We start from the raw sequence: 15,608 nt of genomic DNA, 5'->3' as shown, positions 1-15,608 counted from the left end.
AACCAAGCCAAGTGCAAGGTCCTACACCTGGGTTGGGGCAATCCCAGGCACTGCTACAGGCTGGGCAGAGAAGAGATTCAGAGCAGCCCTGCGGAGAAGAACTTGGGGGTGTTGGTTGATGAGAAGCTGAACATGAGCCGGCTGCAGTGTGCGCTTGCAGCCCGGAAAGCCAACCGTATCCTGGGCTGCATCAAAAGAAGCGTGACCAGCAGGTCAAAGGAGGTGATCCTGCCCCTCTACTCTGCTCTCGTGAGACCTCACTTGGAGCACTGCGTACAGTTCTGGTGTCCTCAACATAAAAAGGATATGGAGCTGTTGGAGCAAGTCCAGAGGAGGGCCACGAGGATGATAAGAGGGCTGGAGCACCTCCCGTATGAAGACAGGCTGAGAAAGCTGGGGCTGTTCAGCCTGGAGAAGAGAAGGCTGCGTGGAGACCTCAGAGCAGCCTTCCAGTATCTGAAGGGGGTCTATAAGGATGCTGGGGAGGGACTCTTCATTAGGGACTGTAGTGGTAGGACAAGGGGTAATGGCTTCAAACTTAAACAGAGGAAGTTTAGATTAGATATAAGGAAGAAGTTCTTTACAGTGAGGGTGGTGAGGCACTGGAATGGGTTGCCCAGGGAGGTTGTGAATGCTCCATCCCTGGTGGTGTTCAAGGCCAGGTTGGACAGAGCTTTAGGCCACATGGTTTAGTGTGAGGTGTCCCTGCCCATGGCAGGAGGGTTGGAACTAGATGATCTTAAGGTCCTTTCCAACCCTTACTATTCTATGATTCTATTTCCCTTTATACTATGAATTACAAGCACAGTTGGACCAATGTCTTTGGTGGGCTCCTTCAAGGTGCAGAAGTAGTGCTGCAGACAGAGGCTTTTAGTATCTTCAGAAGGTCAGTGCTGTGTTACGGGACCAAAACAGAAACACTGGGTAAAGCATAGGCCAGGCCAGTGCCATGCATTGTGAACAGAAAGACAGGGAGATGCTATAGGGAATCTGGGTGGGTAATGAAAACTATTTCCCTGCAGCTGCACTCCAGTAGGATACCCAGTGGATGTGGAGTACACAAAGCAGCTGTTGAATATGGATAATAAAAATCCATTTGCTATTCTCAGCTCCTAGTGTATATTGAAACTTGGTTTAGTGTGATTCAGGTGATACAGTGGGTGTTCAGGAAGTGCAGAATGAATACAATTTACAGCCTAGCAACTATCAATTCATAGCTGAAATAAATATTTGAACTCTTAGGTTTTTTCCCAAATCACAATTTCAGCTCTGCCATTTCCAGTTAAAATGTAACACATGCTTTAAAGATTTTCCAACGTTTCGTAATAAGCTAGTTAATAAATGCACTTGCTACATTATGTTACAGGGTTATCTGTGACTTTAATCCTTTATTAAGAATGGCTTAATTACAAATAAAAATATATTTATGTATAAAATCCCTGCATGTAAAATACCCCTTCCTTTGCTACTGACATCATGAAGGAAACAAAGTGACATTTTCTGAATATTTTGATAGACAATCTTGTAATGGGAAACAAAGTTTCAGAAAATGCAGATGTTGTGAATGCTTGTGCAGTGAACTGCTTTTAAATCTGAATTTGTGTCATATACTCAGCCTTTTCACTTGGCTTTTGCTTCTTATGTTTTCATCCTTCATAGCTACCTTGTATTTGGCAGCTATGAGATCCTGTGGCAGTGGTGGAGCTCTCTGTCTCTCTTTAACAGCTTCGATTCTTTATTTTTCAGTTTTGTTGAAGTATTTAAACTCTGGGTACCAAATATTGAGCAGTCAATATTGTTACACCTATCTGTGCACTTCGGAACACTTGCATGCTTTCAAGTTCATGTTTTTTGCATAAGCTCAAGATTCGTATTTGGATAACTGAACCAGTAAAAGGCTAAATGTCAGTTACAAGCCCTTTGAAGAACTGTTTTTATTTAGCTAACCAAGCCTACTCTGAAATAAATCCTGGGGCAGTTCAGTGGTAGTGAATGACCTACCTACCTGAAACCACAGGGGTTAAGGAAGTACTCTATTGGCCTGTAGTACACACATCTGTTAATTAGTAACATAGCTAATTAATACAATCTCTCCAAATCAAACATCCTGAATTTGGACTTGTGGCTTAAAAATTCCCACATCAGTAGCCTTCTGGTGACTGACTTTGAAGGAATCAGAAAGCTTTATCCATAATAGGCTTTGTACCTTTTTTCTGGGATTCTGCTGGTGCCACTAATGTGCTGGTTCTACTATTTATAAATCACATCCTAATTTTTACTCATTTTGCAACGTATTCCAACTTCACCAATTATAAGCAAAATATGATACACTGAACATTTCTTGTCAGATACTTTTTGTTCAGGACTTTTTAAAGGCTACTGCATGTAAATATCTGTTACCATTTTTTTGTATAAAGGAGAACCCTTAATTCTACTAATATTACTTATTGAATGCTTTCCAGCTACTTATTCAGTATGTCAACAATTGATAGAAGAAAATCTTTCTCTTAGCAAAAGATTTTACTGTGCTTACAATAGATTCCTATTTATTATCTCCACCACTAAGTAACTATGTCTTTCTACTGTTATTCCACACAGTTCTAGAACTTGAACAGTTCCTTTTCCTAACACCATGCCAAAGGTGCGGGATGTCTGACTTAAGTGCAAAAGAAAACTGTGCTAGCTTTACATCAGTATTGATTTTTCTACTCACTTCAACACAAACAGGACTGGAGATCAGGACTTGTAGGAAAGTGTGATGGATGAAATCTGAAGTAAGTAACTGGCTATTTCTTACACTTTAGAGTGCTCCTCAGCAAAGTGATTAAACCCAGGTAAAACATGAAAGGATTAAGAATGGGCCACTAACAGTTTCAGTTTAAGCCCAATACTTATACTGTAGCATAAGAGCTAGAAAATGAGTTCCTGCCTTTTTACTTGTGTTCCCTCTTTTTAATTGATTTCAGCTCTTCTTAGAAGGTCACTGAACTAATACCAATGGCAAAATTTGGCTCAAATAATGATTCAGCATTTTAGTTATAATCCAATATTCGCTGTCAGATATTTACATTTACATACAAAATGCATGCCATTAGTGTAGATGCTCATTTTCTGCATTGGCTTAATAAGTATAAAGTTTATATTTGGAAGGGATTCTGCAGAAACTGGCACATGGGGGTGGCATAATGCTCAGAGGTTTTGGCAAAGAGCAAGAATTGTAGGTACAAATAAAATATCTTCACTTTTGGGGCAACGCAGAGCTCTGAGCAGCCCTCTTAGAGGATTTAGCCAAAAGAGGTTAAGTTTGTAGGACAAGGGAACAATACCAATAACTGTGATTCAAAACTGAATGCAGTGGCATAAATGCTATATCTGTGTAAGGTGAATTTGGGTAAATGTGTTTCATTCCTATAACACAGACCTGATGAGCCAGCAAGGCTTTTTTTGTAATTTAATAGTGGTTTTAAGTTAATATTTTTTCCTTCCATAACACCCTGCTGAGCCTCAAATCCCTAGATTTAGGATCAAGATCAGCCCTTGATGCTTTGACAGAGAGAGAAACAGGTATTCTCTTTTTTTTTTTTTTTTCCTCCTGTTTCTGTTTAGCTAAACCTATGCATGTATTACCAAGTGTTGAAGTTCATAAATTTGGTGCTGCTTTTTTTCTCGTGTTTAATTTGAAAATAAGCTCAAAGTGAATTAGGCTCTGGGCCCATATTTTAAAACTGCTGTCAAATGTGCAATGTTGAAAATGAGGAAAAAAAGAAAACCCAACAACAAACAAAAACCAACCAAACACAAAAAACAGATATACATTGCAAAATTAGATACATCATGAGGAAAAAAAGGTAAAGACAGCATTGCAGTATAGTCCTATCAATGTCTATAAAGCCTCCCTTGTTTAAGATCCCACTGCAGTTCAAGAACAAGGTCTCTGCAGGGGCAGTCCTGAGACAAGCAGCCAGCTGCCACGCAGGCTGCACAAGAAAGGGCCAGGAGCATCAGGTGTGGATGTCAGCTGTCTGTGTAGATGAACAGAATATCTTCATCAGTGCCATAACTTGTCCTGGCTTCCTCAAAGTTACTGATGCTGGTGCAGCACGTTCCTGTTCAGGAGGAACAAAAGGTTACTAAGAATTCAGAAGAATTTGCCTGTGAAATGCTCTTATACTGGGGTTAGCAGTCTCTACAAAGAAAACTAGTGTACAGAGTAGAGCTATCAGCTTAGGTTACAGCTTTACTCATTGGTTTCATTTTGATGCACCATGGAGCAAGCTTTAAATGTAAATGCAGAACTAGGGACCTGCTTTAGTGGTGGCCTTGGCAATGCCAGATTAGTGGTTGTATTTGACGATCTCAAAGGTGTGTTCCAACCTAAACAATTCTCGATTCTGTGATGTTTTCAGCTCAAAGGCAGTGCTCATGGAAGTAATGCTGTAAATAGGTACTAAATTGCCCATTCTGTTATATTCTGCACATAGGAACAGTTCAGCATCTCTCACAAACCTAGCCGAGAGCCAAACACGTTTGCTAGAATGAGTATCTCAAGTAAATCACAGCACAAATGCAGCACTGATTTAATGTGGCAAAACCCCTTCCCACAAATTGGTGAGTGATGCTTGAGCATAGGCACACTGTTAGAGGAGGTCCAGCAGGTCCAGCTGTGGCTCTGTATTACAGACATGTCAGTAAAGTGATAGCTTAGAATCCACCCAAAAGGAACAGGCTACTCACGGTCAGCATAGGCAGGGTTGTTGTAGTAAATACTCCCTGAGGCTTTGTTGTAGCCACATAGAACAATGAAATGGCCCTGGTAGTCAGGATTCCTGCAGAAGCACTTCTGTCCAATCGGGAGGAAGCAGCAGTATTTGACAGGACTTGAGCAAAGGTCACACAACAGCAGGACTGCGTTCACTAGGACAATGGCTACGTGACCTTGAGACAGGTGGTTCTGGATGTCTTGAACAGTTACTGTGCTGCAGAAAAAAGATCAGGCATGCTTATTAAGTTCAGGGAAGAGACTGGTACACAATGAAGTGTGTGGTGATGGACAGTACTTAAGACATGCAGCTGGCATGTTTTGTCACAGGTACAGCTTTTTGCAGTTAAACCCAGCAAGCTTTGCTACAGACAAAGCCTGATAAAACCTGTGTCATTCAAGGCCTTCTGATCTCATTGCTGCTGCTGAAGTGCAGAGCAAGAGCTCTGGATTCTGCAGTAACATCAATGTAATCTCAGAAGGTATCAGATGCCCCAGAGAAGAGTTTTAAAGGAGCTGGCAACTCAGTAACCTGAGAGACTTCTGTTGTGGGAAAACCGTAAGCGAAGTGTTCTCTCCTCATCTTAGAAAAGCTTCTCTCTTAAGCACCCAATCTTTATTGGCTGAGTGGTTAAAGATTGTATAATCACTAACCAAATTAAGACGCACCCAAATTTGCCTCTGTCACACAGCAGTACACTTCTATCAGTTGCAGTTTTGGACTGCCTGATGCTCTTGAGGCTTTATTGCTATAGTACCTCCTACAGAAAATGAGTATTAACCAAACATAACCTATAACCTCATCTGTTAAAACCTGTCCCTCACTGAGGCACATGCAGTCCATACGCATTAAGCAGCTCATCCTTTGGATACATTCTAGATGTCCAGGCTGTGTGCACTACCTAGCTGAACTCGTACTTTTTAATCTTTTCCAGTGTCACTTTTTGATACCCCAGCCTCAGTACTGTGTCTACACAGGTAGACATGCTCTCTGTCTTTGCCTTGATCCAGGCCACAATCTTAAGATGGCTAACGCAGGATGGACTGACTGAACCTTCTGTCCTGTCACAGCTCTAGTTAAATAGATGGTGCCAAAAAGACTCTGTGTGTGTGTTAAACAGGACACTGAAAACTGCTAAATGCAAGTTGCATTACAGCATTCAAATGCTGTTGTGGCTGCCCTGCACCCTCTCGTCTGCTTCGACAACAGAGATCCAAATCCAGTTTCACTCTAAAAAGGGATGCAACTCAAACTGAACATGGACACTCTGTTATTTCCCATGTAGAACATCACTGTCAGCTGTGAAACAATTCTGCAGTTTTTCCTCCTCCCCTGGGTTTGCAGTTTTCATAGAGGTTATTTCACCCTCCTCTTGGCAAAAGCTTGTTTGCAAGCTTTTTCTTTGCATGTTTGTCTAAGGAACAGAGAGCTATAATGTTTGCATAGTTCTGGGAACAATGGGTTGTGTGCCCACATAGCACCCTCCTAAATTCCAGCAATGGCCAGTTAGAGTGCTGTAGGCACTCCCTACTGGGTAATTTTAATGGATAATCCACTTCAAAACATAAACAATAGCCAACTCCAGTCAGCATTTTCAAATACTAATTCTGTGTCAGCTATTTTTCCTCAAACTTCGTTATTAACTCTTGATGTCCACATTTTATTTTTTTTTTTGACGGATCTATTAGAAAGACTATAATTCACCCAAAAAACAAAAAGGCTCAGGGGCTTGATTTCAGTCTCTTTCACCGGTTTAGCTTGACTCCAAGTAAAGGATAGGGCTCACAGACTCTCCAAAGAGAAAGGAAAGAAAACAATAGGCTTACCACTTCTCCACCAGCACCTTGCAGGCTTTGGCTTGTGCAAAGAGCTGATTCACTCGATTCTCTTCTGTGTCAAAGTGCTTCCTGTAAAATGACTGTGGAGATAATAATTATGAACTGGCATGATGTTTCCCTCAGGTAATCCACCACTTAAAATCCCTGCTAGCAAGGGCCTGCACAAGCTGGAGATCTGGCTATGGGATAAGAGATCTCTCCCTTAGTTCACTGGTAACAGGAAAAGGATTCCTGCTCTAAATAGTTTAAATTCACTCCTGGTCAGTTATTATTGTAATTTCATCCAGTGGCTGTTCAGCTGCCTACATGAAAGAAGCCTGCCTGGTTCGTACTGGGAAGGAGCTGGCGTTAGAGAAGCCATCGCTGCTATGGGCCCCTCACCAGCCCCCTTGCTGGCAGTCTTGAAGAGGCTGAGTTCCCCTCTCACCTCTACAAGTGGTTCTTCCAGGTCAGGGCTGAGGCACGGTGGTGGGGAAGGGGTGGAAGCTAGCAGTGCTGCTGCCCAGGCTGTAAGTGTTCTGTAGATAGACAGAGGGCTTCAGTCTCCAAGCTGTCAAATAGGTGGAACCTTTCATGAGCACTACATGAAAACTTTTTCAAAATTCATATTATGGAATCAAAGATGTGAAGTATGTGGGCTTGTATCCAGCCTCGCCTTTGGAACTGATATGTGCTGGTTTTGGCAATAGGCAAACCTTGTTTACAGGGATTGTGGTTGATTGTCAGTAACAAGCAGAGAGCTTTTACAGCGTGACACACAGGGCTTTTAAAGCTCTGCTGTCTCCCAGTACATGAGAATACTAACCTGATTTTTGTAGCCCTTGTCCACTCCAAGTGTCTGCGTGCAAAACTTATGCTTGACACCAAAGTGCCGCATTAAGTAGGCCAGGTCAATAGTCCAGATACTCTTTGTTAACTGGAGTTCCTGGATGGCTTTCTGAAATTCATCATTGTCCAAATGATTCAGGTACCTATGGTATTCGGAAAGGCAGGGAAGGGAAGCACAGATCTTAGGAGAAGCAAAATGTGTGCTGTAGCCCAAGCTTCCACATCACAGGACGTAAAAACTGAAACAATGGGCTCGGCTAAGAAATACCAAAAAGAAAACAACCCACAAAGGAGCCACAGATTTAAGGGAAAGGAAGGGAGTAGGGAATATTTAACTAGATTTATTGCTGACTTTTTAAAATTGGAAATGTATGGGTATCTTGACTGGTTTATGTTATAAGTGTACAGGTGCTGTACAACAGCAAGCTCTTCTGAGCAAGTATAGAACTCTGTCCTGAAGGGCTTACAGTCTAAATGTACAAGCATATTAGAGCAAACACAGAAAGAAGTGTTAAAGACTAAAACTTGCTTCACGCAATAGATGTATTTCAAAAGGAGGAACTGTAAAGGAACTGTAAAGGAAGTCAGTAAATATTCAAAGGAAGCTTGTCTTAGGCACTGATGGCACAAAAGGCAACAAAGGGAGGAAGGTTGGGAAAGGCTGCAAAGGGGTAGGGAAAGGCAGTTACAGAGAGTTCTGGAAGTCAGAAAACAAATGGAAGTAAATGGAAAAAAAAGGTGGGGGGACTGGAATTGAGGATGCAGGGTAAATGAGGTCAGATCAGCAGGGTGAGAAGATTAATCTTGGAAGCTGAGTTTTGGACAGACTGGAGTGGCAAAGAGGTACAGGGAGTAGAGGCAGAGGTTACAGTAGTCAAGATGGGAAATTACCAGCACATGGACTAACGTCTTGGCAGAAGGGATGGAGAGAAATGAAAATCTTCTGCTTCATATCTACTAAGTGGACATCTAAATAGGTATTTCTCCTGCACCTAAGCTCATGTTCCTCTGTGGAAGGAAAGAGGAGTTCAGCAGGACAGCTACTAGTTCAAAAAAAGAAAAACCAAAACAAAACCAAAAAAACCACCCCAAAGGGCATTACAGTGCATTGTTTTGAGTTGAATCTACTCCTGGAACAAAAACATTCACCCACAGACTGGGGGCTCAGCAGGACAGAGCAAGTATGTACTCATAAACTGGGGTATGCCTACCCATCACTTGGGAACAACAGAAAGGAGGCAGGTGAATTGCTGTGCTATGCATCTGTTCTGAATTGTAACAGCAGGAAAGAGGAATAACTTTTTATCAGATTATGCATGCTGACCTGTACAGTTCTTACAGGTATTTTGCATCTGTCAGAACAGTCAGTTATTCAAAAGGGTCTGAAGTTAAGCTTAGTTTAAATTTTCCCTTGCTCCTACTGGAAAGCTGTGCCAGGCCCAGGCAGCAGTAATTCTCCGAGGGTACCTGAGAATATGTATGTACTCTTGTAAGACTAAATTAAACTCACAGCTGCTTCAGCACACCTCCCTGGATGTTGCTTCCCACTACCCCCATCCCACGGGATGGGAATTCCCACCATTCAAGCCAAGAGAGTCACTTACTGCAGCACCATCCTGGAGCAGGCCAGCCCACAGTCCCAGTGGTAGAGCTGCTGAATGACTGGCACTTTCAGCTGGATGCAGTCAACTGCAGTGAAAACACCCCAGTGTGAGTAAAACACGAAAGATGTCAGTCCAGACAGGAATGGGGTTTCCATACCTTGGCATGAAAACTCAGCTTGTCCTCAGCACTATGGTTGTGGAAACTTGGGAACATGTTTTTACTTTATGTGACTGGCAGGTATTTTTGTCTTTCTGAGGGGGGTGGAGGTTTGGTACTTACGTACAGTTAAGTAGTTTAATCTTGTACTCCTTTATTGTTCCATACCTGAATTGCTCTGCTGTATGATACACCCCCTTCTCCTCTGGAAGTTTCATGTTATTCTTTTTGGTGGGGTGACATCCCACCAGCCCACACTATGAAGCTGATTCCTCTCCTAAATAATAGTAGGTAAGGCATAGGTATTCATCCTTTCTCTTCTGCCTGAATCTATTTCTGTGCCGCAAAAGGAGTTAAACCAATGAGAAAACAGACACAACCAAGATCTCCAGGTACTGATCTCCTATAAGCCCCACAGATTTGAGCCTTTTCTACAGCTGTCTTTTTCCTCAGGGATTGTAGTTTGCTTTGAGTAATTCCAGGTTAACAAAGCTCACAAATGGCACCAGCTGCCTTTTGTATTAACTCCCTCAATAACTCAACAACGGGGGAGGGGAAAAAGAACAATCTCTACCAAAAAGTCCCAGAATACCGTAACTCCATCCCTCTGCCTCAGTTCTTTTTCTTATAGGTTTGGCAGTCTGGTGGCTTCCATTTCAGAAATGCCCTTGCACTCGAAGGGCTTGAAGAGCTGTGCCTGTTAGTGCTGCTTCAGCATCAATCCAAGTGAGTTAATCATAAAGGGTTTTTCTCAGTAACCTCACCTTTGATCTAGAGAAGACCTTTGAAAAGTTTTGTTAACACAAGGTCAGCTACATTTTAAGATAGGAATAAAAATGCTTTTGACATCATGTGGACTGCTCTAGTTTTGATGTAATTTTATAACTAAAATGTTTTAGATAATGTTGCTTGTAATCTTTTATTACTTTTAACAAAGCTACAGACCTACAGTAGGGACAAGCCAATTCCAGACTCTTTCCAAATATTTCTTCATAATTGTGCCACTGTTTAATGATGACTTTGAAGTCTGGCATACCATCGGTATATTCAATCTTTTTGATTAATCTAGATTAAGGTACTCTTAAGTATCCTAAAGAAAAAATGAAAACCCAGTTCCCAGATTCTCCTCAATCCAGGATCTCTGAGTATTTTGTTGTCATTTTTTCTTGGTGCGTGTCATGGTTTAATCCCAGACGGCAACCAAGTACCACGCATGATTCTGTCCCCTTTCTGTTATTACCTAGAGCTTCTGTCAAGTGCTAGGTTTAACTGAAGAGGTGCATGTTTTCTACAGGAAGACTTCAAAGGGTAATAACTTTAACTTTCTTGCATGTTCAGCTTCCAGTCACCCTGTTTCCCAACACACCCAGACTTCTTCAGTGATGCCTGTCAGCCATCCTGAGATAAGACACAAGCCCGTGTGTGCTGTGGCTGTGAATAACCCTGACACCAGCCCTCTGCTTCGCCAGCTCCTCGGCGCAGCGAACTTGCAGCGAACTTACCGGAGCCGGTAATTCTACATTGCTGTTGGCGAAACCGGCGGCTTCGCGGCTCCGGGAGGGGGGAGGCCGGCGGGGCCTCCGAGGGGGGACAACAGCCGCCGGTCCGCGGGGTGGGCGGGGCCGATCCCAGGTCTGCCTTCCCCGGCCCAAGTCGGCGCGCAGCCCATCCCGCCGCCCGGTCCCGGCCCCCACTCCGCCGCCAAGCGCCCCGCGGAGGGCTCTGCCCGGCGCGCACTGACCTGGCGGCGGCTCCCCGGCCTCCCGGGGGCTCTTCATGGTGGCGGCGGCGGCTCCTGCCGCCCGCTCACTGCCGGCCCCGCCGAGCCGACCCGCGCGGCGGCGCGGCCCAGGGCCCCGGCATGCTTCGGCGCGGCGCTGGCTCCTCCCGGCCGCGGGGGCGGGCGCGGAGGCGGGGGCTGCGGGGGGCCGGGCCCCGGGGCGTCTGCCCCGCGCCGTCGCGGCGGTGTCGGCGGCGGTGGTCGGGCGCGCGGGTGGGCAGGGGCATGACACGGCGGGCGGGGGATTCGGGACCGGCAGCCGGGGCGCGGCCTGAGGCGGGCGGGGAACCGCGGGGCGCGGCGGCAGCCAGCCCTGCCCCGGGGCGGGGCACCGCCGCTGGGATGGGGCCGTCCCCAGCCGGTGGGACGGGGCAGCGGCGGAACCCGGTGTCGGGTTAGGCGGAAGGGCCCGTGCCGCTGCCTTCCGGTTCCGGCGCGCGGTGCAGGGCGGGACGCTGGAGGAGCCATTAGGGGTAAGCGCGGGCCCGCGCCGAGGCGGTTGGCGGGCGGTGAGTGGCGCGGCCCGCCTCGCTGTGTGGGCACGTACCTGGGCTGTGCTGCTGTAGCCTCCTTCGGGCGCCGAGGCCTGAGGGGGTGAAGGCGCGGCGGGGCAGCCACCGGCCGCGGGGGCTCTGCTCGCATTCTTGGGGGGACGGAGTTCCCCGCCGGGCCGGGGCCCTTCTTTCCGCTGGGGTAGGGCTGAGGCTGGGGTTTGTAGGTGAAGGAGGTCGTGCCAGGGCTGGGGGGTGTGATGTGGGCTAGGTGCGGAGGAGCCCGTTCCTTGCGTGGTGTGGCGTGGGCTGCGAGCGCGGCGGGGCCACTCGCGGGTCAGGGTGGCTGCATCGTTATGTACCTCTGGCTGTTTCTACTTGAGGTGTGCGTGGCTGTACCTGTGTTCTATTCCCTGGTGTTTGCAAGTGAGTTTCCTAGGCCAGAAGTGACCTGGAAAAGACCTACTTTTGCTCATCTCTTAAGTAATTTCTTCCCATGAGCATCTTCCTGAAGTTCTATCAATGTATTGTCAAAGCATACAGTGTGTTTGAGCAAGAGAGAAAATTACTTTGTAATGAGAGAGATCATAGTTTGTGTAGGTAAAATCTAGTCTACAGCTTCCTTTGTAATGATGTCCTTTGTTTTTTCTTGTCTCAGGTGTAAAGCCACAGCACTGCAAACATGTCGATTGGAGTGCCTATTAAAGTCCTGCATGAGGCTGAAGGCCATATTGTGACATGTGAAACCAATACAGGAGAAGTTTACCGAGGCAAACTTATTGAAGCAGAAGACAATATGAATTGTCAGGTACACCTGCTTCAGGAGGACGGAGGGAGGGCTTTCTGCTCTGTGCCTGGAAAGGCCGATAGCTAGCTTGTTAGCATCATGGTTAAAAGACTGTTGCTTTTATTTTTAGGATAAAGGAAACTACTGCTGTGTGTATACTGTCTAACTGTAGTGAAATGGATTCAGGATTACTGAGTGCTCTGAAGAGGCCAGAGCTTATTCTTTCTAGTTTTAGAGTTGAATTGGTCATTTCTGTTAATAATATCGGGGTTCTTAAGATTCTGTTCTGTGAACAGTGTTTCTGCTGGGCTTCTTTATTTAAAGACACTGAGTGTAAGAATAAACAAATCTTGATTTAAGCAATTGAAGCTTTTTTTTTTTTTTAATGCATATTGCTTTAATCATCCCAAGAGGACTTCATTTTGATCGACTTTAGGCAAGGTATTGTTGAAATCAAAATGCTTCCTTTCTAGTTCCTAGAAAGATAGATCAGCTTTATTAAAACTGATTCGATAATGAGAAAACAAAACTAACAAAGCTGATAAAACTGAATCACCAACTGGGGAGAAAGCATAAGTCATGGGTCTGCTTGAACAGTAGCAGGCATAGGAGTATGTTTAAATGGGCCTGGATCCTTGTCTCACAACTCCAGATGATAAAGCACTATGCTTGGAAAGTCTCTGGCTTTGATACCTGAATCCTGCCTGTATATTCTTCAGGCAAGGGAAATAGGATCACAGACTATGTTAAAGGCCTCTGTGAGCACTGACTTATCTTTATTTTCCAGATGTCCAACATAACAGTGACATACAGAGACGGACGAGTGGCACAGCTGGAACAGGTCTACATCAGAGGCAGCAAGATACGGTTTCTCATTTTACCAGATATGTTGAAGAACGCTCCTATGCTAAAGAGCATGAAGAATAAAAACCAGGGCTCTGGAGCTGGGCGAGGAAAAGCAGCTATTCTCAAAGCTCAAGGTGTGTAGTTTGTTTATGGTTCCCCCTTCCCCATTTTGCTGTAAAAGAACTGGAAAACTCATCTCTATCACTGAGGACACATAAGCTGTGAGAAACAGAGATTAGTGGTTCATACATTATTTCTCTGAATATTTCATCTTATGGTGGGAGTCAAGACTCCAACTGTTGAATTATCTGAATATGTAATATTGATGCTACAATAATTTAGATACAGCGAGTAGTCTTATTAAAAAGGGGCTTTATATAAAACTTTGTCTTCCGTTTTCTAGTGGTTGTGATCACTAGCTGTTTGGAATATGTAGGGAAGGATTCAGGAGTTATTGTTAAGCTTTTGGAGAAAAACAACCTGATACTAAGGTAGTACTTAACCTACTGAGAAGCTGTAGTTACTAGCCATTCGGTAGCTCACTTTTATTTGTACCTCTCTTGGGGGAACAATGTAGTTATAACAAGATCAAGTAATAATTATAGGCTGCAAAGTCCTTCGTTAACTTTAGCTAATGCAGTAAGGTTATGTGGGGAAGCAAAATCTGCTGAAACATTCCGAGTTCTGTTGCAACACCTAAGAAGTGTGTGGGGTTTTAAATCTCTTGGGCTATACAGATTTGTGTGCCAGCTTAGAAGGAACACAAAGTGCGTAAGTATTCACTGCATCTGTTCTAAGTAGCAAGTCTGTGTAACCATTAGTTCTGGTTCTTATCACAGAAACTTTCTTGCTGTCACAGCACTTTCTGAACTTGATAGGATAGCCTTGTTTCCTTGCTTGTAAGCAAGACACTGTGTTGTTTATGTTTTGCTTGTCAGTTGAGATAAATAAGCAGTTATGTCAAATTCACGTCATCCCTGATGTTTTCTTTCTTCAGTGGCTGCAAGAGGAAGAGGCCGTGGGATGGGCCGTGGCAACATCTTCCAGAAGCGAAGATAATTTTGGTCTTGACCAACATTTTTTTTTCTTTTTCACTGGGGGTATTAACTTGGTTACATGTGTATTGGTATCAGTTTTGCTTAATAAATGTTTCCGACAAAAACTTGTCTGCTGTTGCATGGCAGGACTCCTCTTGGGCAAGTACATTGTAGATCGATTGCAAATTTAAAACAGCTTTGGAAAATAGTGGAATTGATTTTTTGCATTTGACTATCTTATGTGATGCATTGACTTTTAAAGATCACGGTTTCCTGTTTCTTGTTTAGTCCTGTTGTCATTCATTCTCTAAAGAATGGGAATGCATTTTTTATGAAGAATTTTTAAACAATACCTTTTAAAGTTGTATTAGCAGCTGCATTTATGGAAAACACAGTGAATCAAAGTCAGCTTCCTGAGAAGCAAATCACTATGTTCTTTTGCTTTATATGAATCTACAGTAGGTAGAGGTCCATCCATCTTCAGATCTGTACTTTGAGCTTGTATTCTTGTGTTTCTTACTTTTCTCTTTGGATACAGGGATAATTTTTCATTAGGAACACACAGCTTTGATAGCCTGAGTCTGTATTTGCAGTGAAAATTTTGAATTCTTAGTAGTCTTTTCCCCTATGCCTGGGAAGAGATGACAATATAAAATAAGCATTTTCAAGGATGAATTTGACATGTTTTGTAAACTTGTAATGCAGGTATATGGGGAAAGTCTTATAAATGGTTATCCATTAAATACAACTTGATACAATTGGTAATCTTTTGATTTAGGATCAACCCCAACTCTTGGTCTTAACAGTCATATAGATCATCAGCTGATTGGCAGGAAGCCAAATGTAGTTGAGTAACCGAAGTTTATTTTGCTTTAAGTGTAAGTGTGGTTGTTCTTACTGACTTAGATGGTTGAGAAGTTTAAGTGTAAGACTTCTGTACCTTATCATATACTTGCATACAATCAACTATTAGTCTGTACTTGTACAGAACAGCTAGTCTTGCTTTTCTGCTCTTACGCTGTGAAGACTATCCCTTGTGTGCAGACATGAAAGTTGAACTTATGTATTAATTTGTTGAATTGTCTGTAAATAAAGCTGTACACCATTAGGAAAATCCTGCTACATGTTCTTCTGGGCAGTCATGATCCTAAATATTTGCATTAGAAAGCTCCTTAAAATGTGATTAAGATAGGCTTGAGCTTAACTATAAAAACATTGTCAAGTTGTCTTACGCCTAGACTGAGGAATTTGTCCACAAGATAGGACAGTTTTCACAAAGCACTGCTTCAAAACATCGCATGTGAGTCATGTTCACACAGCAGTAGTGCTTTCCTGAAGTCAGTATTTCCAACTTAAAAATTAGCAATTTGGGGCTTTAGTAATTATATTAAACATTTCTTTTGGAAATGTGTCATTCTTCAAACTGATGGTCACTCAGAATTGTGACTGATCCTAGTTCATGAGGTAATTTCCCTCTGAG

At 43.7% G+C, this 15,608-nt stretch overlaps 2 protein-coding genes across 13 annotated transcripts; one reads left to right on the top strand and one right to left on the bottom strand.

The window, feature by feature from the left end:
• Positions 1-1,360: 1,360 nt before the first annotated feature.
• Positions 1,361-11,359, bottom strand: GUCD1 (guanylyl cyclase domain containing 1). 8 transcript variants are annotated; one of them, XR_003993733.2, is made up of 8 exons: positions 10,929-11,358; positions 9,031-9,115; positions 8,318-8,434; positions 7,404-7,569; positions 7,026-7,148; positions 6,587-6,678; positions 4,735-4,976; positions 1,361-4,106 (listed from the first exon to the last, which is right to left on the bottom strand). XR_003993733.2 is itself a non-coding variant. In XM_030501446.2 (7 exons), the coding sequence occupies exons 3-7, from the start codon at positions 8,323-8,325 to the stop codon at positions 4,015-4,017; spliced, it is 600 nt and encodes a 199-aa protein (XP_030357306.1). In that variant the 5' UTR covers positions 8,326-8,434; positions 9,031-9,115; positions 10,929-11,359; the 3' UTR covers positions 1,361-4,014. The 8 variants fall into 8 exon arrangements, 3 of the variants coding, with proteins under 3 accessions (XP_030357306.1, XP_030357305.1, XP_030357304.1); XR_003993734.2 differs by having other exon boundaries at positions 7,026-7,116; positions 10,929-11,357; XR_003993731.1 differs by lacking the exon at positions 8,318-8,434 and having other exon boundaries at positions 7,026-7,116; positions 10,929-11,167.
• On the top strand, positions 9,633-15,242 carry SNRPD3 (small nuclear ribonucleoprotein D3 polypeptide). Of its 5 annotated transcripts, XM_030501450.1 has the most exons (5): positions 9,633-9,913; positions 10,526-10,697; positions 12,117-12,266; positions 13,033-13,225; positions 14,089-15,242. In XM_030501450.1, exons 3-5 carry the CDS (start codon positions 12,141-12,143, stop codon positions 14,148-14,150), a joined length of 381 nt encoding a protein of 126 aa, XP_030357310.1. In that variant the 5' UTR covers positions 9,633-9,913; positions 10,526-10,697; positions 12,117-12,140; the 3' UTR covers positions 14,151-15,242. The 5 variants fall into 5 exon arrangements, with proteins under 5 accessions (XP_030357310.1, XP_030357308.1, XP_030357312.1 ...); XM_030501448.1 differs by lacking the exons at positions 9,633-9,913; positions 10,526-10,697 and adding an exon at positions 10,863-11,440; XM_030501452.1 differs by lacking the exons at positions 9,633-9,913; positions 10,526-10,697 and adding an exon at positions 11,107-11,180.
• The last annotated feature ends 366 nt before the right edge of the window (positions 15,243-15,608 follow it).

This window comes from Strigops habroptila, chromosome 11, assembly GCF_004027225.2.
Source record: "Strigops habroptila isolate Jane chromosome 11, bStrHab1.2.pri, whole genome shotgun sequence".
In the NCBI taxonomy this organism is placed as follows: Eukaryota; Metazoa; Chordata; class Aves; order Psittaciformes; family Psittacidae; genus Strigops; species Strigops habroptila.
The sequence above is the reverse complement of the archived record's forward strand: the minus strand, read 5'-3'. Positions and strand labels throughout refer to the sequence as shown.

Coding starts and splice junctions, on each gene's coding strand:
- SNRPD3 (XM_030501450.1), top strand. CDS start 12,141: ATGTCGATTGGAGTGCCTATTAAAGTCCTGCATGAGGCTGAAGGCCAT. Junction 12,267..13,032: donor AAGACAATATGAATTGTCAG/GTACACCTGCTT, acceptor TTTATTTTCCAG/ATGTCCAACATAACAGTGAC. Junction 13,226..14,088: donor AGCTATTCTCAAAGCTCAAG/GTGTGTAGTTTG, acceptor TTCTTTCTTCAG/TGGCTGCAAGAGGAAGAGGC.
- GUCD1 (XM_030501444.1), bottom strand. CDS start 9,185: ATGGAAACCCCATTCCTGTCTGGACTGACATCTTTCGTGTTTTACTCA. Junction 7,570..9,030: donor TGCTCCAGGATGGTGCTGCA/GTAAGTGACTCT, acceptor CGAATACCATAG/GTACCTGAATCATTTGGACA. Junction 6,679..7,403: donor ACAAGGGCTACAAAAATCAG/GTTAGTATTCTC, acceptor TTATCTCCACAG/TCATTTTACAGGAAGCACTT.